The 25,351-nt window shown below is 38.1% G+C and overlaps 1 protein-coding gene across 3 annotated transcripts in view; it reads left to right on the top strand.

Annotated features, from left to right (window-relative positions):
* The window catches only part of VCL (vinculin), a 63,230-nt gene extending 38,448 nt beyond the window's left edge, over window positions 1–24,782 (top strand). For 2 of the 3 annotated variants that reach the window (XM_087766902.1, XM_087766903.1), the window contains 15 exons: window positions 2,266–2,356; window positions 3,797–3,944; window positions 6,342–6,495; window positions 7,505–7,680; window positions 8,891–9,081; window positions 11,780–11,979; window positions 12,489–12,617; window positions 13,634–13,783; window positions 14,350–14,458; window positions 15,462–15,764; window positions 16,350–16,474; window positions 16,796–16,981; window positions 22,371–22,574; window positions 23,223–23,327; window positions 24,076–24,782. In XM_087766902.1, the coding sequence (XP_087623028.1) occupies window positions 2,266–2,356; window positions 3,797–3,944; window positions 6,342–6,495; window positions 7,505–7,680; window positions 8,891–9,081; window positions 11,780–11,979; window positions 12,489–12,617; window positions 13,634–13,783; window positions 14,350–14,458; window positions 15,462–15,764; window positions 16,350–16,474; window positions 16,796–16,981; window positions 22,371–22,574; window positions 23,223–23,327; window positions 24,076–24,222 (2,418 nt within the window). In that variant the 3' untranslated portion in view covers window positions 24,223–24,782. Of the gene's footprint in view, window positions 1–2,265; window positions 2,357–3,796; window positions 3,945–6,341; window positions 6,496–7,504; window positions 7,681–8,890; window positions 9,082–11,779; window positions 11,980–12,488; window positions 12,618–13,633; window positions 13,784–14,349; window positions 14,459–15,461; window positions 15,765–16,349; window positions 16,475–16,795; window positions 16,982–19,943; window positions 20,154–22,370; window positions 22,575–23,222; window positions 23,328–24,075 lie in introns of all 3 variants that reach the window. The other variant, XM_087766904.1, reaches the window with a different exon arrangement.
* Window positions 24,783–25,351: the final 569 nt, after the last annotated feature.

Raw genomic sequence — 25,351 nt, 5'->3', positions numbered from 1 at the left:
TGTCGCTTGCCAAGTGTCTGACCCCAGACACAACTGTGGCAGAAACAAAAGTGTGGTATCAACAAACCTAGTTAAGGATGTGTTCTAACTTCCTATTTAAAAATTACCCGTCTCATTGCAATGAAAACTCTCTATCAGGCTAAAGCAGAGAGGGATTCCTTCCCGTGGCAGTTTGGGCTGTGAAGATGGGAAATCTGTGCTTTAAGAGCAGTTGTCCTGGAACACTTCAACTGCTACAGTTGGATTTCACCAGATTTTTTTGAATAGGAAAAAGGAACAGTATTTTACAAACATGAGCGCAGAGCCACACGGGATAGCAAGATTTACACTGCAGAGCAATTCAGTTATATAGCCTTCATATGACAGGACAGATGGATCCTGTTACTGCTTGGGTAGTGCTAGCAATTACAAAATTGTGAGTGTAAAAGTTAAAATACCCTTGATTTTGTCCCCTGATATAATACTTCAGATTTAGAGGCTTCTGTATAGTTTTGCTGAAACTGCAACTCTGCAGGCAGCTGAGACAACACAAAGACGGTGTTAGTAAAAAGGGAGGGGCAAAGACAGTTTTCCCAACACTCTCCTTTTTTCAGCCATCCCACACCTATCATCTCATCAACACACTAAGCAACATCTGTTGCCTTTTTAAAAATTCAGTTAGTTCTTTGTTTCAAATTATTTCTGGGTAGACAGGCCTGCAGTAGACCATTCATTCCAAACTAAAGTAGCTTCAGCCCATATATAAAACAACAGAAAGCTGTAACACCTACCTTCACAGCTAGCAAGGTTTTTATATACATTTTGAATACCTAAGTGATTCTTTACTTGTCTCTTGTCATATATTAAATGCACAATTCTCAAGCTATAGGTAAGATGACTTTTAAAAGAATGTGCCCACCTCCCACCCCTAGCTGCATATTCTACCTTTTTGAAGTTTTTTTCAAACAGGTCCTGATCTAAGCTCCAACACCCAGTTTCTAGATTTGAGAACCAACTTTTCAGGTGAAAATGATTCTGCTTTTGGTGCTGTCTCTCAGGCTGTGATTCAAGAGCCCTTAAAAATATCCAGCAGAGTGTCGCGTGACCTTTTGGAATGTCGATTGCTGAATTATATTATAGCACCTTATGAATAGCTGACAGACCAACATGCCTGAGTAAAACTGGCTTAAATGCCAAAATATTTACAGTGATGTATCTCTGAGACTAAGCACACAGAATGGACAACTCCACAAAAATGTGGCAGTTCTTTAGTGTTGTCAGGATACCACATGCTGTACCAGATAGTGATCGTTGATGCTAGTAGGCTCCTCTTCATAAGAGTTAGATGTGTACAGTCTAATTCAGTTAATAGCGCAAGAGCCAGGCTGCTTTTCATCATCTGTATACTAATCATGAGATGCTAGATGCATTTCAAATTATTTCCATGACATGTGTGTTAAAAAGCTATTTTGGCTTTTCCCCAGCTTTCTACTTAAGGTACTTGTTACTCTCTTCACTGTCTTTCCATTTGTGTAAGATAGAAAACTTCTGGCCTCTAGTGGAGAGATGACACATGAACAATTAACAGAGTATGCAGAGAAATGAGAACTGGATGGTTTTATCTCCTCTAGTCAAAGAGGTGTTGGATAATAGCAGCATAATAGTCAAAGAAGCAGCTTCTCTGATGCTCCAGGCAGAGAAGTTCTGAGTTTAAAACAACCACGTGTGAATACATGAGTCTGTCTCTGAAGACATTAAACTCCGTATCTGAGAATTCCCGGAATTAGCTGGCAGTCTATTTTTCTGTAAATAGCAGTGGTTTGACTTTTAAGCAGTAGCGCAGGTGCAAAATGCAGATGTACAACCTCTTACACCAAAGTAAGTAGTAAAATTCACTGGCCAATTTCCATTTTTGAAAAGTTTAATCTCATTGTGACAAGTTTTTTATGTGCCCTGATGTTCATTAAAGAAAAAATGGAACTAACTCCAAGACGTGTGCTTATTAGAGCTCTGACTTTAGAAATTAAAACACTAGTAAATAAAGGAATAGAAAAATCACTAAAATTGCATGCATATTTTCTGCATTTTGAGTGAAATGAAAATGTCTGTCTTAATTGGAAAAAAAGCGATTATGACCTGCTAGTTTGAAAATGGGTTTTGCACTGCTTATGGGTGTGTTTCTGTAAGTAAATTGTGCTTTATAGAACTTCTGTCTGCTTTGGCTGTGTTGACTATTTGTGCTTTGATTTTTTTGAGAATCATTTTGATGGTTTCTCTTTTGTAAAGGACACTGAAGCCATGAAAAGAGCTTTAGCCTTAATAGATTCAAAGATGAACCAGGCAAAAGGTTGGCTGAGAGATCCAAATGCACCTCCAGGTAATATTAAAACAAAAAAACCAAACAAAAAACCCCCCACCCCCACCCCCCAAAAAAACAAAACAGCACGAAGTATTTTGATTTTTAAAGCCATGAATAATTCTGTTGTGTAAGACAAAATTGCCTTTAAGCATTAATAACTCGTATGTAGTGGATCATTCAGAAGGAGCCTGTATTTATTAATTTCTTTAGATACTGGAGATTGAACAAGTTGTGTTTAATGACCTGGAAAGTTTTGCTTCTTTTCAGTTGTCTAAATAATATACTCTGTGTAACATACATGTTTTTTTCTTTTCATTCTACTAGTAAAAACAAAAACCCATAAATTGCATTGAAAAGTATTTAACTGCAGTGGTTGCTAATACTTAAAATCCTTCCTTTTCTATTTTCAAATTGGTATAACTTTAGATTTGCCTAATGTTAATCTTTAAGCATTTTCCTGTCAGTCTTGACATAAAATTTTTAACATTAAAATCTGCCATAAATACTGTAACTAGCCACCTTTGCTTATATAAAGGTTTTGCCTTTGTATGCATCTTTAAAGCATATAAAACCAGATAGAGGCCTGTTCCATTTGGACTTTGAAAGACCTTATCTGAAAGACTTCCTCTGAAATTGAAGCCAAAATAATACAGCTGTAAAAGTTGGAAGTGAATTGTTGTTATCTGCGGAGCTGCTGCTTATACTACTTCTGACCTCATTCCCCTTGCGACAATCAATTCCAGAAACCTCAAAGTTATTTTCAAAGTTTTCTGTCATTGACACTGACAATTAATGAAGTAAACTATTAAATTAAAAATTCAGTAGCTAAGGGCAATTGCGAAGATAATTGTAGAACTTACTGCAGATCAGATTTTACTAGGTGTGTTACTTTGAACTAACCTCATAATATGTTTGTCATCTTTGCGTTCCTTATGGTAGGATTTCTTTGAGCCAATTTCATTATTATAATGTCATGGAGGAACCAGGACTTTATGGGTACTGGCACCTCCACTATCTATAATGCTGCAAGATGGGATCAGGGTGGGTTGCAAGTAAAAGGAATGTTGTTCTTGCATCTTCTTTAGCCAAAATCAAGTCAGATTTGCAACTGGCTGAAGTTCAGGCTACATGAATCTTGCCAGGTTGCTCTTTCCCTTCTTAGCCTGAAATACAGATTCTATAAGTGAAGTTTTTCTAGAAATGAAGCTATGATAACAGAATGATTGAATGACTTGAAATACATGGCATGTGATGCACATTAAAGCTATGCTATATTGCTTCAGAAATACTGTCCAATTATAATTATCACATTTGGTGTGTATATCATAGTTTTTGATAAATGTATTTTCACGGCTGAACCTAATGCAGTTAATGTGGTGGGACATGATGACAGTAGCAGTTTACTCATGCATGTCAAGGAATGTCTTGTTTGTTTTACTAACTGACTCTGCATCTTAGGGGATGCTGGTGAGCAAGCAATAAGGCAGATCCTTGATGAAGCTGGAAAAGCAGGAGAACTGTGTGCAGGCAAAGAACGCAGAGAGATTCTGGGAACATGCAAAACGCTGGGCCAGATGACTGATCAACTGGCTGACCTCAGAGCTAGGTAAATCTATTACTTTTAATGGACAATTTTCCAGTACTATTAAAACAGTTTTTCTGAACTTGCAGTTGTGTCACTTCTGAACCTGCAGGAGAGCAGGCCACTAGCTGTATTTTGCCTTTTTTACTTCAGTCTCTTCTGATAAGAACAATATGTTTTAATATGTGGAATCTTAATTATATAATGTGATGAGCAAAATTGCTCAGGTAGATAATTTGGAGTTTGTTTAATGTCAAACATATATAATCTTCCTCCAAATCAGGCAGAAATGAAATTTTAAACTCTACTGTTAAGTCTGTTCTCCAAAGAGGGTATACCTCAGTGACTGTAAGATACATGAATACTCTAGTTTTCAGGTGTTTGTTAGGATGTTAGATCACAAGCAGTAGCTGTTGAGGTTGTTTATCAGTCACTGATAAATTCTACTGAACTTCATGTGCATTTCTTGCATAGAATCTTGTTTAACCAAAGCCCTTTATCAGTTTTCTGCCTCCTCATTAGAAATTGGTTATTCTTTCACAGTGGTGTTTTGAATTTAAGGGGTTTTGCTTTTAGGCAGCAGTTGAGTCTCTAAGTTTACTATATTTTTTTTGATGTTGGGCACTATGGCCTTTTGTTCTTTAGCCAGAAAGTAGGAAGTATGATATTCCTTTGTGAAGGCATACAGACGATGAGCTAAGAAATAACTATTCCATGTAGTTCGAACACTATAACACAGTTTCCTTTGAGTGTAAGGAATTTTTCAGCTGCTTATCAGTGTAGTAAATTGTTAAGCTAGAGTGCTCTAACACTGGTTTCTTTATTTTGTTGTAACACTCCTCCCCACCCCCCAAAAATACCCCACTGGGAAACCCCAGAAAGCTACTCATTGCGATCCATTAGGGATACAGGTAATGGTTTCATGGTATAATATCTTTTCCTAAATGTTAATGTGTCTTTCAAATTGTCAGGAAAAGCAATACAAGTTAGGAAGTTTTAGATTTAAAAAAAAAAAAAAAAAGGAAAAAAGCTTTTAGGTAAAATAAGTGCCTCTTCTGACTTAGAGCCCTATTGAAGTGCAGGAAGTTAGCAAGTGCAAGTTATTTGGAGAACTGTTTTGAGTTGTCTTAAGAACAAATTCACTTTAAATCCGTAGACGGCTAGGCTCTGAAGTGTTGCAATGGTACGTACACAAGCTTGGAATATTTCTATAACTTACTTCCATGAAAAGTTGTTAGTTTGCTATACAGAGGCTAAAAAGGCCAAAATTCAGAAATACTGGTTATATTGTCATTGAAGGAGAGATGTATATTAGCTATAATAGTGGTAGTGGATGAGAAGCTGGTTTTAGTTTATCTTCACTTGGATTTCCAGCTGATGGACCTGAGAGAATGTAAGAGCTTCTCTGTAACAGTTTTTGCACAGTGTTAGAAATGAGGCTAAACTCTTACTTTTCATGTAAAGCAGTGGCTGGTGTCAGCTTTGTATTGTTTGAAATTTTTGGAGGTGGAGGAAGAGACAGGACTAAGAGGTACTAATAAATGAGTTAATTTATATGCTGGTTTACTATCTAAATTACTTCAACTCAGCCTGTGAGAAATAAGTTATAAAGAAACATATCTTGAGACTGTGGCCTGACTGTAAATACACCTTAGCATCTCAGTAGCATGCTTGTCATCCTTCCACTTACTATGGTCTTTTAAAAGTTAGTAGTTTGATAAAGTTAACAAGCTCAAAAAGCTTTCCAGTAGTCAAGTTATTTTGGAATGGAGTTGGAGATCTCTTATGCAAAACATACAGGCATATGTATTTGAAGTAATCTTTCTGTCCAACTTTTAACTCCTAAGCATTTGAACAAACAGTGGTAGTGCTGCAAATTGTTTTCTACAGTCCTGTAAATTTGTATTGCTAGCATCCTTTTCACCATTTTAAGAAGTCTTGCCAATAGCCCGTAACCTTTAATCTACTTTTTCAACATGATTGAGGCAACTAAGACGTTTTGTTTTTACTTACAGACGTGCTGTCCTCACTTAGGTGTGGCGAGACATAACTCCTACAGGTTCTGACTGACTTGCACCAACCTGTAAATGAGGAGATAACAAGTCTTGCCCTGGGTGCTTTAATGGAACTGTAGCCTCAAATAGCCTTACTTTGTGACACTTAAAGTTCATTCTTCTGAGGATGCTAAATGTCAAATTCTGGAAAGGGGAAAATATACTCTTAGTTTTAAACTCTTCTTGTTGTGATGTTCCTCAAGTTATTTTTGTTTTCCCAGGGAATAAAAACCAAAACTGATTAAATACTGTATCTCTTGCAATAATTGCTGGGAATGCTCATAAACAGTTTTTGTTGTCTCTTCATTGGAACAGAACTTTGTTCAGTCCTGAGCTGAATCTGTGATGCTCTCTTTGTCTTGGGCAGAGGACAGGGTGCTACACCCATGGCTATGCAGAAAGCACAGCAGGTGTCACAAGGTCTGGATATGCTCACTGCAAAAGTGGAGAACGCAGCCCGCAAATTAGAGGCCATGACAAACTCTAAGCAGGCAATTGCTAAGAAGATCGATGCTGCTCAGGTACCACTAATGATTTCATAAATACTTCAGAACACGATTACATTACTGCTGTTAGAGCTGTTATATTGAACTATTGCAGTTGTTTCCAAACACAGCACAGTTACTTGTTAGGAAGAACATGTAGGGGATACTTGCTTTTACATGGAAAAATCTTAAATTCAGTAATTTACAGGGTGCTGTGAGTTTTGCTACAGCTTATGACTTTTTTTTTTTGATAATTTTTTTAGCACTGCTAAAAATTTCAAGGTTGTGAAATTAAAATGAGGAAACACCCTACATTTGGACATAAACTGATCTTATTTAAGAAAACAGTAGAGGAGTTTCAGACTGCACGGATCTACCTGTGGGTAAAACCAGAGCCCTTTCCTTGGGCTCTGCTTTGGGAGTGGAGTTCAGGATTTGGAACTTCATATTTGTCACGAATATGCAAAACAATGTTAATGAAACTACTTTTTCTTTTAGTTGATCCTTTTGTTTTTGTAACTGTTAATCTCCCTCAATGGTCAGCCTGTTACCCAGTGATAATGGTCATCAAATAATGAACCTTCTACGTATCCCTTATCTAAATGTGTGTATGTGTACATAACTACATATATACACATTAATATTATATATATATCTCTCAAATGAAGCGATAATGAAACTTTTCAGGAAGACCTCTGTAAAGAATGCTACGCTATGCAAAAGAGCGTCTGTTTTCATGTTTCTTCTGAAAGCCAGATCATGAATCTCTAAAACCACTAGTCAAATTTTCTTCTGAAAATACTATTGGCAAATGTTGGGGAGAGAGAGAATGTAAAATTTTTGGATAAACTTCATCTAGTTTGACAAAACAGAAAATCTGCCAGACAATAGAAGAACTTCATGGTATCTAATAAACAAAAATTGCTTTTGAAAAGTATTTTCTGTTAAATAAAGTTTTGAAAGCTGTATTGATTTTTATTTAAAAGTCTCTATAGAAATAATATTACTGTTTATCTTCACTCGTACACAACTTCTTTCTATTAAGAATTGGCTTGCGGATCCTAATGGGGGCAGTGAAGGAGAAGAACACATTCGGGGAATTATGGCTGAAGCAAGAAAAGTTGCAGAATTATGTGAGGAGCCTAAAGAAAGAGATGATATCCTTCGTTCCTTGGGGGAAATCTCTGCTTTGACAGCTAAGCTGTCAGATCTGCGGCGACAGTACGTATTAGTTTTATCACCATTAATTTATTTGAATGACTTTCATTTGCAGTTCAAAGTGCTGAGCAAAATCAGAATATTGATGATTAATTGGGGAATATATTTTCCTCCAAGAACTGGGGACAAATATCTTAGAATTCTGAGTTTCTATCCTGCATTTACTAAAAATTGAATGCGAAGAATTGTTCCATTCCTGGGGTGGGGGAAAAGCTAATTTTTAAACATATTTTAAAAAACGTAATTTATAAAAAGTGGTATCCTTTTTAGTGCTTCAACCTGATGATTTCTATCCCAAAGCCCAACTTGCACTATCTTCCTCAAACAAAAAAAAGAGTAAGCAGAGTTGTATTACCTAGAAAGTATTTTCTTTCTACTGCCTATGGAATATTTGACAAGCAAACTGAAGCCAAAAGTGTGCTCCTTTGTACTGTCAAAGCACTTCAAAGGAATGAGATAATGTGAAATTTAAGTTTGTTTATGCAGACAAATGTCATCACTGTTTTTTGCTAAGCACTTTACTAAATCACAAGGTGGAATATCTAGCACTTCAATCAGTGTCAGTGTTCTAAGCTGTAACTGCAAACTATATCAAGGATAAGACTTTCGGAAAACACTGTTACCTTGGCTTCAGTGCTCAGCTGCAAATGATATATCAGTTTTGCAAAGAGGATGCTTGAGAATGAAAGTGGCGAAACAGTTATTGTATAAATTGTGGTCTTCATCTATGGCCAGTTGCAATATGGAGATAAATATTTTTCTTTCTCCATTGGACACACACTTTAATCAAGTTTTTCTTGAGATTTAGCTGCTGCAGGTCTTAATGTGCTGCCTCTTTTCAAGTTTATATATAGCCTTGGGTCTGTTGCTGCTTGCTTTTGTGCTTGTAATCTGTGTGGCATTATTGCAGTTGCTCATAAGACAGCCACGAGTATGGGAAATCAGTCATACCTCAGCATTATCAATGACAGTACCATGCCTTCCCTCACCTCAGTGCTGTGATGAACATATGTAATATTCAGGTGCCACAGCAGAGAAGTGTAAGGTGGGGATTTATGGATGACAGATCTGCGTTATTTGTTCAGAGACTCAAGTGTCAAATTTAACCTTATGTAAAAAGATGGAGTACTTTTCATTGTGTCTTCCTGCTGAATTTGGGACTAGCTGTAAATGATCTTTATATGACTATACCTTTTTTTTTTTTAATACTTAGTGGGAAAGGTGACTCTCCTGAGGCCCGTGCGTTGGCCAAGCAGATAGCTACATCACTTCAGAATTTACAGTCCAAGACAAACAAGGCTGTAGCAAATACCAGGCCAGTTAAAGCAGCTGTCCATTTGGAGGGCAAGATTGAGCAAGCTCAAAGGTGGATAGACAATCCTACAGTTGCTGATCGGGGAGTAGGTAAGTGTTTCTGTGTGCACTTCCCTCCACAGTTTTATGGCTAAACTTGTTAGTAATTTTTATGACTGAAACTACTGCTCCTGGGATGCTGAGGATGCGTGGAATCTCTTCACTGATGTGGAGACCTGCAGTTTGTGGCTGGAGGTTTATAGTGAAGTCCTGGCTGCAATATTAATGAGTTGAGCTGGCCCATGACTCTTTCTCTTCTGGAAAGAACAACTTTGAAGAATAGGAGAACGTGTGCTGTAGAACAGGTGAACTTTAGACTGCTCCTTGCCCTTATTATCATGCAAATATAGTATCTCAAATTTGAATTTATACCTACTTCAGCAAATTGAGTAATTAAGTCCTTCAGAGAGGAGAAAAGCATTCATAAACCTGACCTAAAAATATCACTTCTTATATGGTTTCTGGGTTATCTGAAGAGAATGCTACTTTTTAATTAAAGAGAAAGGTGATCTGAGAATCCAAGCATGGGCATATAATTACGGTTCAGGAGCTTCTCTACTGAGAGCTTTTTGTAAACTATTTCTGAAATTTCTTGTTTAGCTTCTGACACTATTGGAAGTAGGTGGATTAAGCTTTAAAACTGGATTCAGTAGATTTTTCCATAGCAGTTAAGTCTGAGCAGTGCGGTTAGGTCTGAGCAGTGCAACTGATTAATGACGAGTGGAAACATGCCTTATAAGAAGTATTATAACTGCACACCTTTAATAACTCTTTCTCACACCTTTCCCTGTTTGTCAAGATAACTTCTGTTTTGTGAATAACCAATAACCAGATCCTTGAATTAAAGATTTAGTGATGTTGATAGCTTGGACACTTGTGAAGTGCAAATTTATGTGCAATATTTTAAACAGAATAGTGAAGTTCCATGTTTTGATATTTTCTGATAAGCAAATTGCACACTGAATGAGATGACCAAGAAGGCAGTAGATAGGTCTCATGACATGTTTTGACAGTGGCTGAAAACCTTCCTAATTTTGATGTTTCTCTTGAACACGGTAACCTGTGAGGTGGTTGGCTCAAAGAAGCACAAAACCTAAACTTTTTTTTTTAAATTCAAAAGAAACAAAGGTAACTTAAATCCTTCTTGAAGTCTGTAAGTGCCTAGTTAATCATGAGGCTTGCATACATTCTGAAAGCTTGCTGAAGGAACTGAAGTTTCTCAGCACTGGTTATATACTACAGACTTTAATCAATTGCTGTAGTAATACACATGACAAAAATGTTTGTAGAGATGCAGGATATTGTGCGTCCCATAACTTTAATGGTCCTAGTTTAATGAAGAAAAATTCTAGTTGTAACGTGATGTCATTATTCAATTTTTTGTCTTTCACTTGTATTGGCCTTTGGCCTTTGGCAGGGTGCTTATAGGAAAGGTATATTAAGAGTATAAATCAGATACATGCTCTCTTCAGTCTGGACAGCACTTCTGGTAGGATTTGGCCTGGTATTTTCAGTGCTATGATAATGTGAAAATACTCCAGTGTTCTCTGCAGTAGCAATGACCATGTCATAAATAACTCGGTGTGTTTGCAGTTATCACAGGGTAGTGCTTCAACACAAACTGAATTTTGAAGTAACAAGGCAGAATGTGTATTTTATTTTATAAACACCTGAGCCACTTCAGTGGTGTTAGCTGCTACAAATATTTACATGCAGTCATATGAATTATCCTAGCTAAGTGATGGCTAAAGTAATTGTAATTGGCAGATACAAACTAGGCAAGACGTATTGAAATACTAAACTGGTGTGTGATGTGTACTTGCTTGGCTGCACTTGACTTAGGCAAAACAACAATTAAAAAATATCTTGGGACAGTCCAACAGCACCAAACTTAGCTACACTAATAAACTTTCTAAAATGATGGTGGCAGTGCTGAGTGATTCTTGGATAGTCAGGTCCTGTGACAACTTCCTTCTAAGTAGTTTTGAGCTTGATCATGAACTTGGATTACTTGTGTGTGAACATTGGCTTAAAATGATTCTTCAGTAGGTCTTTAAATGACTTAATATATGATGACTTCTTTTAAAAGGAAAATACTGTTGTACTGAGGAGCATATTCTTTTGAAAGAACAGGAAGCTTCTGTAAGTGAATGAAGGAAATCACCCACACTAAAAATAAATTTCTTTACAGAAAAACTTCTGACACACTGTGGAGGCTTTATAAGGATCTTCCCCCCCCCCCCCATCCCCATCCCGGACACTTGACACTTCTTACCCATGATTTCTGGAATCCTGGGAGAGGGTATTCTACTTTTTCATTTATGTTTTCTACTTGGCTTTTTTCCCCCCTCTTCCTGCTCGTCTTCTAATGACTTGTAGTGATGTGAAGATGAATTGCAGTACTCGGAATTTGCAAGTGCTTTCTATTGGAGTCAACAGGTTAGTTATGTAGGAATACCTGACAGCTGTGATGGCTAACTTCTGTCAGGCCACCCTAGTTAAAAAGGATGCATCTCTAGCCAGAGCTGCTGTAATAAGCAAAAAGAAACTGGTGAGAGTTGAATTCCTCAATGAGTTTGAACTGCAATTGCTTAATGATAAACTGCAGAAGATCCTTTCCACTGCCTAGAAAGGTGTTCTTAAAACCCCAAGAATTCTGAAATGTCACTTACTTCACAGTGCATCTGATTTATGCTTTCATTTTTTTGTTCCACTGTATGTTAATGCAATGTGACTTCTTCCACTGTAGGCCAGGCAGCAATTCGGGGTCTGGTTGCAGAAGGTCGCCGTTTAGCCAATGTCATGATGGGACCTTATCGTCAAGACCTGCTTGCCAAGTGTGACCGTGTAGACCAGCTGGCTGCTCAGCTAGCTGACCTTGCAGCAAGAGGGGAGGGAGAATCTCCTCAGGCCAGGGCAATTGCTGCTCAGCTTCAGGACTCACTGAAGGTAAAAATCTGCTCTTGTGCATTGAAATGCATGATATGCTGAAGTATTTGCACTCCTCTGATAAAGTGCTTGTGTGTGGGAGGCATCAATAAAAACAAAAAAAGTGCAGCAAAAAACCCTGTTGGTTTAGCTGAGATGCTTAAAGCAAACTTCGTAGAAAGTCCTTGATATCATGCCGTAAGGATTAATTCCAAACAAACAAAAGTAAAAACAAAGTCTCATTTTAAAAGAAAGTAGTATGCTAGCATTGCAAAATTGAGGGGCAAGGTCTCAAATCGTGCTGTTCATAGCTTCTGATGCTGCTTCAAGGAATGGTATGTAAACTTCTGGTATTTCAAATTATGTAAAAAGTGATTCATTGATCATGCTTTTAAGATAATTTTATCTTAATGGCTGCCATTGTAATGGGCTCTTTTTTTTTTTTTCCCCAAGAAGAGGTTTTAGGGATTTGAATCCCTACAAACTTAATATTCCTGTATCATGTGCCAATAATTTTCCTTTTTTTTAAGGATCTGAAAACACGGATGCAAGAAGCAATGACCCAAGAGGTTTCTGATGTTTTTAGTGATACCACAACTCCTATTAAATTGCTAGCAGTAGCAGCCACTGCTCCTTCTGATGCTCCCAATAGAGATGAGGCAAGTATACCCAGGTGGTCTTTTTCCCATGTGAAGCTTCAGTTATTGTTTAATTTTACCCGAATTGACATTTTGAAAAATGAATCAGTATTTACTTTCTCAAGTTTGTGATACATGCTTATTAATTCTGACAGCATAATGATTGTCATGCAAATTTCTCTGGACTCTTGGAGACTGCAAATTGTGCTGTATACGCCTGGAAACTGTATTGCCCCTGACTTCAGTAAATGGCAAAGATTTCTCCCTGTGATGTTTGTACCACGTTGCCTTCAGCATGCTAAAAATTCTTGTGCAAAAATCACTGACACACTAGTTAGTGGATTGTATATCTCAACATTATATAAGCTGATTAAAATAGTCAAATTCATGCCAAGATTGATCAACAAATTTAACCTGTTCTCTTGAGGTATAATGTTTCCTGTACTTCAAAGCTACTGGCTGCATGTGAAGAATCTAGAACTCTGTGGCTGGCAGCTCTGTTTGGCTAGTTGATTTCAACATGATCAAAATGATTCCCAGGGCCTTGGGCAATTTAGCTTTATGGCAGGATAGCTTTTTGTCAAAGTATTCTGTGCCTTGAATAACTACGAGCTGTGGAAGGAGGGATTTTTTTCCAATGTGAAGTTTCAATTTTTAGGGTAAACCCCCATATTTATCTTCCAAATATAGTTACTTTTGGATTATGGGTTTGAAGATTAATGTCTATGAGCTAACATGGTTTTAAGACAGTATTTGTTACAGCAGTACTCATCAGGAATTCGTTTACTTTATAGCTTTGAGGTATTAAGTGTAGTAGTATCCTTTGTTGCCCAGATGAATTAGTAAAGAAGGAAGTCCGGTAATGTAAAGAATAAAAAAAATGAAGTAGCTTCAAAGCTTTTGTGTCCTGTTGCATCCTCAGGCGATGCATTAAGTGTGAATGTTATGAAGGTATCTCTGGTATTTGACACTTTGAAATTATGTGTTCTTTAGGGAAGTGAGGCTTTTTTAATGTGTTTTTCTCTTCTGACAACTAGGTGTTTGATGAAAGAGCAGCAAACTTTGAAAACCATGCTGCTAAACTGGGAGCTACAGCAGAAAAAGCAGCTGCAGTTGGAACTGCGAATAAAACTACTGTGGAGGGCATTCAAGCAACAGTGAAATCAGCAAGGGAACTTACCCCACAGGTTTGCTTCCTTAGCCTCAAAGGGCTAGTAAAAGGGCTGGGGAGGACTTGTGTGGGATTTTCTTTATGCCTCTGCTATCAGAGAAAGATGTTAATACCAGCAAGGAACATAGTGCTGACACTTAAAAGGGGAATGGCAAATATTTGTGTATATGATACCAAGTAGAAGAAACTGATTAAATGACATGTCTTACTCCTCAACTGTTGGACAGAAGCGTTAGTGACTTATCCTTGAAACAAAATTACTTTGAGGCTTAGTAAAATACGTAAGTGGAAAAAATGCTCTTTAATGAACATACTTTAGTGCTTTCAAGAAGTGTTTTTAAATCATAAACACTTTTTCATATATAAGCATGTAATTGAAGTTCCAGAAAGTATTTTTGCGTCAACAAATTCCAGAAGCATTGTAAATCTTTGAGCAGCTAGATGGTGAACGAGAATTAATGAACTAGTATTGCAAATGAGGAGCTACACATCCGGTCCTGAAAAACAAACGTGTTTTCAGGAATATGTGTGGTGTCATTATATACGGATACTTCCATAATTAACAATGTTTTCTGTTGGCAGGTAGTATCAGCTGCTCGTATCCTCCTGAGAAATCCTGGAAATCAAGCTGCTTATGAACATTTTGAGACCATGAAAAACCAATGGATTGATAATGTAGAAAAAATGACAGGTAAAGTAGGAATTTTTTGTTGAAGATTATATTTGTGGCTAACTAGCTGCTATAGATTTTTTTTTTTTTTCCCCATTCTGTTTGGATTGGTGAAACATGCATAAGAGTAAAGACTTGTTAACAGTAAATTGAGAAGTGGGAATGTGCTCTCTGACTTCAGAAATAGGTATATGTTACAGCATAAACAACATGCCTTGTTTCATAGGCGTTAGTTTTGAGCTGCAGAGGAGCAAATTCAGCTTTACTTCTTTTGTGGGAAAAACAGAATACCATTAGTTTTTATTACATTGCTAGAACAGCAATCGCATCACTGCAGCAAATTGGGGTTTTTTTTCTACATAATCTTGGCATGTTGAATGAGGACAAATGATTAAATGGGGGCAAGGAAACGTGTAAAATAATGTAACAGCTTGATGAAAGCTGTGACTAGAACAAAGCTACTGATCTACTGAGTCTTGCTGAGACCCTTAAATGTTTCAGTCTTTCCAAAGTGCAGATCCTTTGCACTGGTCTGCTCATCTCCTGACTGTATACTACCTCCTTCTCCATCCCCATAATTAAATTGTGGGTATTTTAAATCTTACTGTCTTGTCACTATATATCATCCTTAAGTAAAAGCACAGCCAGAGGGATATTTCCTTTTGAATGAAAGGAAGAGGTACAAAAAGTACTGAATATGCTTGAAATGAGGTGGGAGGAAGGAAGCTCTGCTGCATATACTGTGTAAGCCAGTTCTTGACTCAAGCATCCATGGTAGATGAGTAAGAGCTTGGGATGCCACTAGTGGGAGCAAGCCTGACCCCGGTTACTGTGCTGGAGGTACACATAATCGGAAGTAAAACTGCAGTAACACATTTGGTCTGATTTCCATTCCCCCTTCTGCCCCTCCGCACCCCCCAGTTTGGAAGTACTTACTTTTCTGGTTGTGAACAGTCTCTGGAATACCAAATATCCCTTTCCACAGATGAAACTAGAATATTAATGTGTTTAACTTTTATTCTAGGGTTGGTGGATGAAGCCATTGATACTAAATCCCTGTTGGATGCATCAGAAGAGGCTATTAAGAAAGATCTTGATAAATGTAAAGTTGCGATGGCTAATATTCAACCTCAGATGCTGGTAGCTGGTGCCACCAGCATTGCTAGACGAGCAAACCGCATCCTACTGGTAGCAAAACGGGAGGTTGAAAATTCAGAAGACCCTAAATTCCGTGAGGCTGTTAAAGCAGCCTCTGATGAGCTAAGCAAAACTATATCGCCAATGGTAATGGATGCTAAAGCTGTGGCAGGAAATATTTCTGATCCTGGTAAGGATTCAGTCAGCTGATTTCAAATATATTTTTTACTGGCTGAAGACGATGTGAAGTAGTGCTTATTTGGTCTTGTACAGCTGTGTATCCCCTTTTATGCAAGTTTTGTGCACACTTAAATCCCAGAATGGTGAAAACAAGGTTACACCAATAACTGCTGAATCCTGCTCTTTTAAAATGCAATCAAAGACCTTTGGCGTATTCAAGGGAAAAGGATTCAGCATTCTAGCTTGTTACGTGATTTCATAACCTTTATTAGAAGAAGTATTTGTCACTAGTTATCAGTAGTACTACTTCGTATAAGAAAATATTATCTAATTTCTTTTATTCTAAAGGTTGTTCTGGGAATTACTTTGGCTATTGATAGTGACTATTACTCAGCCCAGGCTTTATTTTATGCATGTTGCATATGACACTAACATTTCAAACATGTCAATCCACTGAAAACATTTTGGTAGTTTTTAAACACCGGGTTTTTTACATATATATGCGTGCTCAGCACAGTATGCTATAGAAGTAATTTTTGTTGCAGTTCTAAATATTAGAGAATGCTGTTAAACTGGTAATGGAATTTTTGTTCAGGTTTGCAGAAGAGTTTCTTGGATTCTGGGTACAGAATTCTGGGAGCTGTGGCCAAAGTCAGAGAAGCTTTCCAGCCTCAGGAACCAGATTTTCCCCCTCCTCCTCCTGACCTTGAGCAGCTTCATGTAAGTGCAGCATAGTTTGTAATACAATACACAGTTGTCACTGACGACGTGTGGATTGCACACGGAAATTACTTGAGTATATTTTTATTCCTTAGAAATAAAATGCATTGTGTGGCCAGCCATGCATATAAGTAGGCTTATGCCTGATAAATACCAATCCAGCTTTCAAAAGAAGAGATTAAAACATGGTATTTCTTTTAACGTGGAGCACTTGAAAAACCGGAAAAAGGCGTGAGCTTGTGCAATCATGTCTTGTCACGACGCCATCCTTTACTCATCTGTGTACTGTTTCGTTGCACTGAATAAGGTTTTTTCCCTTAGCTGACTGATGAGCTTGCTCCTCCAAAACCACCACTTCCAGAAGGTGAGGTTCCCCCACCCAGACCACCACCACCTGAAGAAAAGGATGAAGAGTTCCCAGAGCAGAAAGCAGGAGAAGCTATTAATCAGCCCATGATGATGGCTGCTAGGCAGTTGCATGACGAAGCCCGGAAATGGTCTAGCAAGGTAAGAAGTTGTTATATGTGGCTTGAGCTAAAAGGAATGTTGTTTATTTATTTATAGGATCAGTGTGTTTGGTCTGAAGTCAGTTGCCTCAATGACAGAGAATAGTCTTTTTTAGATCAAATAGTGAAAACACTGCTGCAGGAGGAATTAGAAACCCTTTCAAGTTCGGAGTGAACTAGGGTCAACTGTTCGAATACTCAGAATTGCCAGAATGCTTTATTAATATACCTCTGTGAACACAAATATGCCTTGTATGCTAAGCTGTTTGTCATCCTTGGTGCTGGTATTGCCTAGAGAGCCACTAATACTTACGCCTTTCTAGGCTGACAAGCTGATTGCTATATTTAAGTGACTTTGAAAAGTCTGTATGGGTGTTGCAGATGCCAGCTGCAGGAATCATGAGCTGGTTTGTCTTAATTCTGGAAGGAGCTGCAAGTTTGCAGTTAACCTGGTGCATTTATGATTGGAAAAGTGACCATATATAGATGTCCTGGTCTCATTCTTTTTTGTACTGAGTCACACTCGCTATCAAGGCCAAAATCCTTTATTTCCTTACCATTTCAGTGCCATGACAAAGCAGTGTGAACTTGTCAGTCTTATAAATGCTAATACAACTTTTTTGCTTTCCCCTTTTTTTTTCCTCCCCAAACAGCTACATTTTTCTTCTGGCAGCAACTGAGTAGACTTCTGAGATTTAGGCTTCTGCAGGTATAAATTAAAGATCAGAATTTAGCTTTTAAAACCTCCACTTTTTTTCTCCACCAAATTAGATGGTGAATGAGAAGATAAACTTGAATAGCTTACAGAATCAACTTCAGTGCTTTGTGCTTCAGGAACATCTGTTTTGGAAGTACAGATAAAATACGAAATAAGTCCTGCAAATTTGTTTGAGTGTCTCTTCCATAAAATGAAAAGCTCTATTTTCCCCCGTACTTCTGGATATACCAAATACAGATTTATATTACTAAAGGGATAGTACTGGAATGTAGTAGTCATCTCAGAAGGTAGTTTTGAGGCCAAAAGCCTTTATTTCAGCTTCCTAAAAGTGATGTTTGAATCCTCAAATGGTTAACTTAACCATACACAGTAGGTAATAAAATGCTTTTACTACATACACACTAAATTACCTGTATATACTAAATACATTCTAAATTAAATAGTGCAACTGTTAAAATATTCATTTATCAAAGCCAAGTGGCAGACCTTAAAATTCCTTTCTGATTATGAAAGAGCTCTAAGCTTAGTGTATTTAGAATAGAAAACACTTCATTGCTGTTTCTTTCATCTGAGACCAGCAAATCAGTAAGTTAGCCTAGCATTTGTCCTTCTAATTCTTTTTTAGCAGTCCCATTTTAGCAACAAGAGTACAGTTATTCTGACAGTACGTTTTTGGGGAAGAAATTTTAAAAACATTTTTGTAGTCTCTGGAGTCACTTATTGGGTAGAAGAGAGATTGATGGACAGTGGTACTGAGGGATTACGGGTTAGATCTGCAAAGACAAATATAAGGTCTTGTTCGTACTAAATCACAATAGATTGTGTGTGAACTGTCTTCTGATTTTTTTTTTTGCCCAATTACATTAGTTTACTGGCACTTTGCCATGTGTTACACTTACAGGGAGGGGACAAGTATGTAGTCTTTAAAAAAATTTTGATAACATTCTTCGTTCTTGTAAGATTTAAAATCAATTTGTTTTTTTTCCTTTGCAAAACCTCCTCTTCACTGAGGGGATTCTGGGCTTTCAGGTACTCCGTTTTTCTCATGGAGCACAAACCAAACACTGTCTATTGCTTCAGCTTTCCCTGCCTTTCCCCCTCATTTGGGTAAATCAGAGAATGAGGGATATTTGGAAACTTTTCATTAGATTAAGACTTAAATAGAAGTTGTCTTTGAAGATGAGTTGGTTTGGCAGTATATAAAAGTTACAACTTCCTTCCAAAACTTCTGTGTGTTTTCCTTGGTGTAGATGTTTTTTCTATAAGAGGCCATATCTTAAGCAAAACACAATTGAAAATGCACGGTTTTTGGTAAGGGTAGTTAGACTTTTATCAACACTTGCCTTTAGTCAAAGAAATACAGTTAGTAAACTTGTAGAATATTTTTGTATTGAAATGCTGCTGTATTATAAATGCCTGTATTTTTATACCACTTACCTCTTCCTTGTGATCTACCCTAACGCAATATATTTGCTTGAATCCTCTTTTTTTTTTATTGAAGGTAATGGATACAACATATTGTGGCAAAACAGTATCATATGCTTCATAATCCTCTTATCTACTAATTCTGTTTCAGTCTTTTTTAAGAACCGTAATAGTCCCAGCATTCGTAACATTCAGTATCACCTCCTCTTTTCATAACCCGGTTTTGTTCTTTTTCATGTTATCTGTGGTACTTCAATACTCACTTCTACAGTGCTCCCACCCCACCTTTTTTTTTTTTTCTTCCCTCTCCAGCAAGCAGTGTCAGTGGTTTTTCTGTGATCCTGCTGCTATCTCTTCTTATCCCATATATGTGAGCAGGCTTCCATACAAAGCTTTTTATGTGCACGAATATCGCGGTCATCAGCTGCTGTGCCTGCTTCTATGCAGTCAAAACAGCTTCCATTGAAACAGAAAATCCATTCATTTCAACATTGTCTTGCCAGAAGAATGTTGTTCTGCAAGTCAGCCTCTGTCTGTAGAAGCTGTATGCTCAGATGAAAAATGTTGCTGCATCTTTGAATTGTAACTTCTTAATGTTGTTGGTAACTTTGGTTCACAGGTGAAATGTTTGTTTCCTTCTGCGAATCTTGTGTTCCTTCCCCTCCTCCCTCTGACCTGATCCTAGAGCTGTCTTGTCAGATCCTGAGAGACCAAGAGGATGTTTTGGTCACTAAAACAGCTCAGTTCATGCTCTTCTACCAAATTCTGCTTCTCGTACTAACTGTCCCCTGTTTCTCCACCCTCGCTGCCACCTGCAAAGCCTGATGTGACTGTGATTAATGAAGCGGCTGAGGCTGGTGTAGATATAGATGAGGAGGATGATGCAGATGTTGAATTCACTCTCCCCTCTGACATTGAAGATGATTACGAGCCTGAGCTGCTGTTAATGCCAACCAATCAGCCTGTTAACCAGCCCATTCTGGCTGCTGCTCAGTCTCTACATCGGGAAGCAACCAAGTGGTCTAGTAAGGTACTCCTGAGTCTCCCCGGGGACTGATCCGTGTGCATCCAGCCATTTGGAACGCTGACACATTTGCATCACTCTTGATCCCTGCTGGGCCCCGCCGTTCTGAATGAATAAGTGTGTCTGCACTTCGTTTTAAGGACTGAGAGTGGCTTCACAAGTTTGCTAGATCGGTTTGTCAGTGCTGGATTGAAGCTTGATTTGGGTCACTTATTAATATTTAAAGGCTTCCTCTCCCTTTGCATCTGCCTGTTCCTCTTTGTTATGGCAGTTTTCAAATTGTAATAGGGGTTGTCTTCCCTCCCCTCCCCGTTCTTTTTTTCCATTCCTTTGGGCTACCTGGGAAGCCATGGTTAATGGTTTCTTAATGACTTCCAGATACAGCAGAGTATACAGCATTCAAGAAGTCATTTAACGTGTCTATCGTGCTTTGCCTCCATTGATGCCATCAATTAGAATACCTTCCAACAAGGAATGGCTTTGTATGGCAGCGTTTATCGAAGGGGACTGACTGTCTGCTGGCTTGCACTTGGCTGTGTTGCAATGCTGGTCTTGAGAGAATTCTTTTATGAAGAAGCTGCACTGAATGCTGTTCAGCTGCTGAATTGAGATTGCGTTTATATGAAACCAGGGGAAATCTAACATGAGGTTCAGACATTCACAAGTAGCCTGTCTCTTCTGTCTAAGCACAAATGTTTGCAAGACTGGTCACTTTTTATAGCATGCTGCAAAAAATAAGGTTGGTGTCCCATAACAAACAAAGGTTAGGGGGGTGTGTGTATGTATATGTATGTGTGTGTATGTATTTACATAGATATACTAAACTATTTTAATAAAAAGGGCTTTAAAAATGTTTTTGTCCTTTTCAGATTCTGATGCTTGGATAACTTGTTAGAGGGCTTCGTAAATGACACTGGTCCTAATTTCTTGATCCTCCTACGTGAAAACATGGAAAAGCTTTGTGTTATGTCATTTGCATCCTAACTGGTTATACTAGCAAACTGTTTAGCTATTAGGTCATGGTAATGAATAGTTCAGCTTTTTGTGTCACCTGTATCTGCAAAATATCTGGGATATCCTCTTGAATTTGCTAGTAGTGAGTCATGGAAGTAGGTGCGCAGGGACAGAGAGTACATTTGCTAAGTTGGGTGCCCGCTGTGTACTCTTTGCTCTGAACTTCATCGGTCATTAATTGTGGAATTACACTGAGGAAAGCGTGTGCTAATACTTAAACTCACTCTGCTAATATTTCATCCACACAATAGGAATGCTTCATGGCACCAGACAGTTTCACTTCTGTCTAACAACTTTCTGCAAAGGTGAATCTAAATATACTAACAGACTACTTACAATTGATCATCTAGGTCTGCTTTTTCTTGCACTAGGTTTCTCTCTGGAACAGTGTATAAGAAGTGGTTTTGCCCTGGTCATACTCAATTCACGTTTCAAATATTTCTCAGAAGTATTTCTGTGACTGTAATTTTGATGTACTTAACACAAGAAATCTAGATTTTAATGTAAGAAATATCACTAGATTATCTTTTGAACTATCAAGTTCCCCTCTCCTGGAAGCTTTATTTTAAAGGGAGAGATTTTGTCAAAAAGGAAGGTTTATTTTCAAGGAATAACTTAAAAAAAAAAAAAAAGTTGCACCTCATTTCCATGTTACCAGTGACAAAAGTTTTGTATGTCACACTCTCTTCCACTTATCCTTTTAGCATTATAGCAGCATAGCTGATGCTTTAACAACTTCAGTTTCAGATGCCACTGAAAACTTTATGCTCAACTGTTATGACTATACTATTTCACTTAATTAGTGCTATTTGGTTTAACAAGCTATTTAGCACACTTTTTTTAATTTAAAAAAAGCCTTTTTTTGTGGGAAATCTGGAATTTCAAATGCTAATAACATGCTTTATCTTAAAACCTAGCCAGCAGAGCAGTAACTCTCGTTCCGTGGACAAACTAACGCTTTTCTTTACCACTTCTTTTCCAGTTTTGAAGCGAACTTTTTTCCTGAGTGTTAGACAGAAAAATGTCAGAAACACATAATTAGTACAGATCTTCCCTGTTCCTTGAAGAAACCTCTTCTGTGTTCACAAATGGTTCTTCCATCCTTAACTTCTTGAAAGGGTTGCTACCAAAATGTAGACTGCTGTTCAGTCGTGACTTCTGTGAAGCTTCTGTCCTGGCGTGAACACTGACTCGTGTTGTTCTCTTCAGGGTAACGACATCATTGCTGCTGCTAAACGAATGGCACTGCTAATGGCAGAGATGTCGCGCCTGGTGAGAGGAGGTAGCGGAAACAAGCGTGCCCTTATTCAGTGTGCAAAGGATATTGCTAAGGCATCAGATGAAGTCACTCGATTGGCCAAAGAGGTGGCAAAGCAGTGCACTGACAAGCGCATTAGAACAAACCTCTTGCAGGTAACGAGTTAACCTGTAAATGCCTCAAATACTTCCCCTCCCCCCTTTCCCCCTCTGTTCCTCTCTCAGTGTGAGCGAGCACAGGAGTTGCGGCAGTAAATCATGTGTATCTTTCCTTGGCTTGTAAAGTTTTGTCAAGGGCTATGTCTGGTTTTAGATCTCATGGTCATATATTCTGTAAAGTCAGGATTGGTTTACAGGTGAGTGGAAGATGCTAGTGTCCAAAGAGGTTTTGGAAGATACTGTGCTATGAACACCGGTCTGTCCTAAGCCTGCATTGCTTTGTATTTCATCTACTCGTTCCTTTGTATCAAAGAATAGTAGCGGAAATATAACACTCCTTAGTTTTTCAGTCTCAGCCAAATATACATCATCTCATTCCTAACCAAGCAGACCCTTGAGGAACATCTGGAGGAAAGGAAGAATGTTGGCTCCATCCCAAAAATTCCCCAAGGAAGTAAAATAAGATTCAAGTATCCTACCAATCTTTGCCAGAAAGTCTTGAAGGTTATAAGATCCCTTCTATGCTTATTCCTTGTCTCATAGTAAAACAAAATCAAAGAATTTATCTGAAAAAATAATAGATAACGGATTGGTTCAGTTTACAATGCGAAGTGGTTGTTTTTTTTTTTAATCCCCATTCCTTAGGTCTGCGAGCGAATCCCAACCATCAGTACACAACTCAAAATTCTTTCCACTGTCAAAGCTACCATGCTGGGCAGAACTAATATCAGCGATGAAGAGTCGGAACAGGTAAGAGGTGTAAAAATTGATGGTAGCGTGGAATTGTTGATCAGTTTTATGGGGGAAAATGTACAACATGTAACATCAGATGTGCTCAGGGAACTCAATGTTTGGAAGCTTACCTCAGCTGTTTAGTATAAACATATCTTCATAAATCATGAAGATAATTTTAGTATAGCACCTTGGTTTCTGGCTCAAAAGCTGCAGTTTAATAGAGGAACATCAATCCTTCCCAAGCCAAAAAGCTCCTCTGGTTCAAATTTTCATATGAGCAACTTCTGAAGCTCCTTGATTTAAGAGTAAAAAGCTAGCTAACCCAAGACCGTGCTTTTACGAATACAGCAGGTTTGACGTTGGCGGAGTAGTAGCACCCTCTGGTGGGTCGTAGTGAAAATATTTATTCTCCAACAACATCTTGACTAGTTGTCTTGCAGTTCTGTTAGCTTCCAAATGCATGTTTTCAGTTGAAATCCTGCCCTTTTGGCTTCTGAGAGAGATTATTCTACTTTGAGACACTAAGCTTTTATTCAGATTTTGCACAAATATACAGTAAGAAATGGGAAAGCCTTGTTGTGAGTCAGAATAACAGTCGCTAGTTTCCAGAGACTGGTTGTTTCATTTACTTTTTCATAGTTTCAGTCAGCAATCGACTGACTTAATGCTTGCAGTGGGAGCCCTCATGCGTAACGGGTTTCCATGCTACTGTCCTGGACATGGAATTCACTAATACATGGGAAATTTTTCATTTTCTTGACAGGCAACTGAGATGTTGGTTCATAATGCCCAGAATCTCATGCAGTCTGTGAAGGAAACTGTGAGAGAAGCTGAAGCAGCATCCATTAAGATCAGAACAGATGCTGGATTCACTCTTCGCTGGGTCAGAAAGACCCCGTGGTATCAGTAAACACTTGCCACATAAGTATTGTTTTCTCTAACATAAAATGCCTTTTTTTGGAAACAGAAGAGAGATGAACAGCAAAAGGTGCTGTATACATGAGCTTAAGATTAGCTTATGCTAATGCCCCATTCTAAGGGTATGAATTATAAGAGAATGCATTTCAAATGTCTTTGGAACGCATTTGATATCGAACACCTCAAAATTGCTTCTGACAGTAGACAGTTCTTATCTTTTTTTTTTTTTTTGCTTTTGAGGATTCTCTTAATGAATTCTGTACTCCCAGAAGCACATTTCATTTATGCACTGTATATTCCAGTAGTTTCCATGTGATGATATAAAACATGGACCTCACTTTAAGCTTGTGTTGAAAGTCTAGGACACTATTGGTTACTTGGCAGTTTTTTAGGGACAATCATTGATACAGAAACATTCAACTTTTCAACGGGGTTTTAGCTGGCCGTTCTTAAACCATGCAGATACGATGGAAGGTGCGGGATTTTTAATTGCGGGGGTGGGGCGGGCAGCAGAACAGTTGTAAACTGGCGAATAAAATTCCATGTCCAAAATGTGTTTGTTTTTTTTTTTTTTTTTTTAATTTTGATTTTTGCCTGGCAACAGTACTTTAACAAAAACTGGAGTTGTCTTTGTCACCCTCCTGTCACCCTGTAGGTAGGCATTCCGGAACTCTGGTACTGTACTGAAATGCTTTGCAGTGGATGTTAGTGGCACATTGTTGACAGCTTGAGCCTTACGGCTGGAGACCTTAAATCATGAAACTCTTTCCGTCTTGCTCAATTCAGTGATGTATTGAGCTGAAAAATCCTGGTTCTCAAGCTAGCTGCATGTCCAGGACCAGAAAATGCCACAGGCTGGCTCTTTCCTTTTGGAAACCAAATGAGCACGTGCAGTTATTCTTTTTTTCCTCTTCCCTCCATCTGATGTTATTCCAGCCACTCAGGGTGGAAATTAAAAGATAAAGATATTCGATTAAAAAAGACCTTTTGCCTCACTGCCCTTGTTTCCATAAACTTTTTGAAACCCAAGCGCTGCAGTCTGATGGCTGCCAGCAAAACGGTGGTTCCTGATGCTAAACATACTAGGATATCTTTACTGATTTTGACATTTGGAGTTTGGA

The sequence above is a fragment of the Nipponia nippon genome, unplaced genomic scaffold, assembly GCF_047370975.1.
Source record: "Nipponia nippon isolate SJK-2023a ecotype South Korea unplaced genomic scaffold, ASM4737097v1 scaffold_3, whole genome shotgun sequence".
NCBI lineage: Eukaryota > Metazoa > Chordata > Aves > Pelecaniformes > Threskiornithidae > Nipponia > Nipponia nippon.
This window is presented reverse-complemented; position numbering and strand designations above follow the sequence as displayed.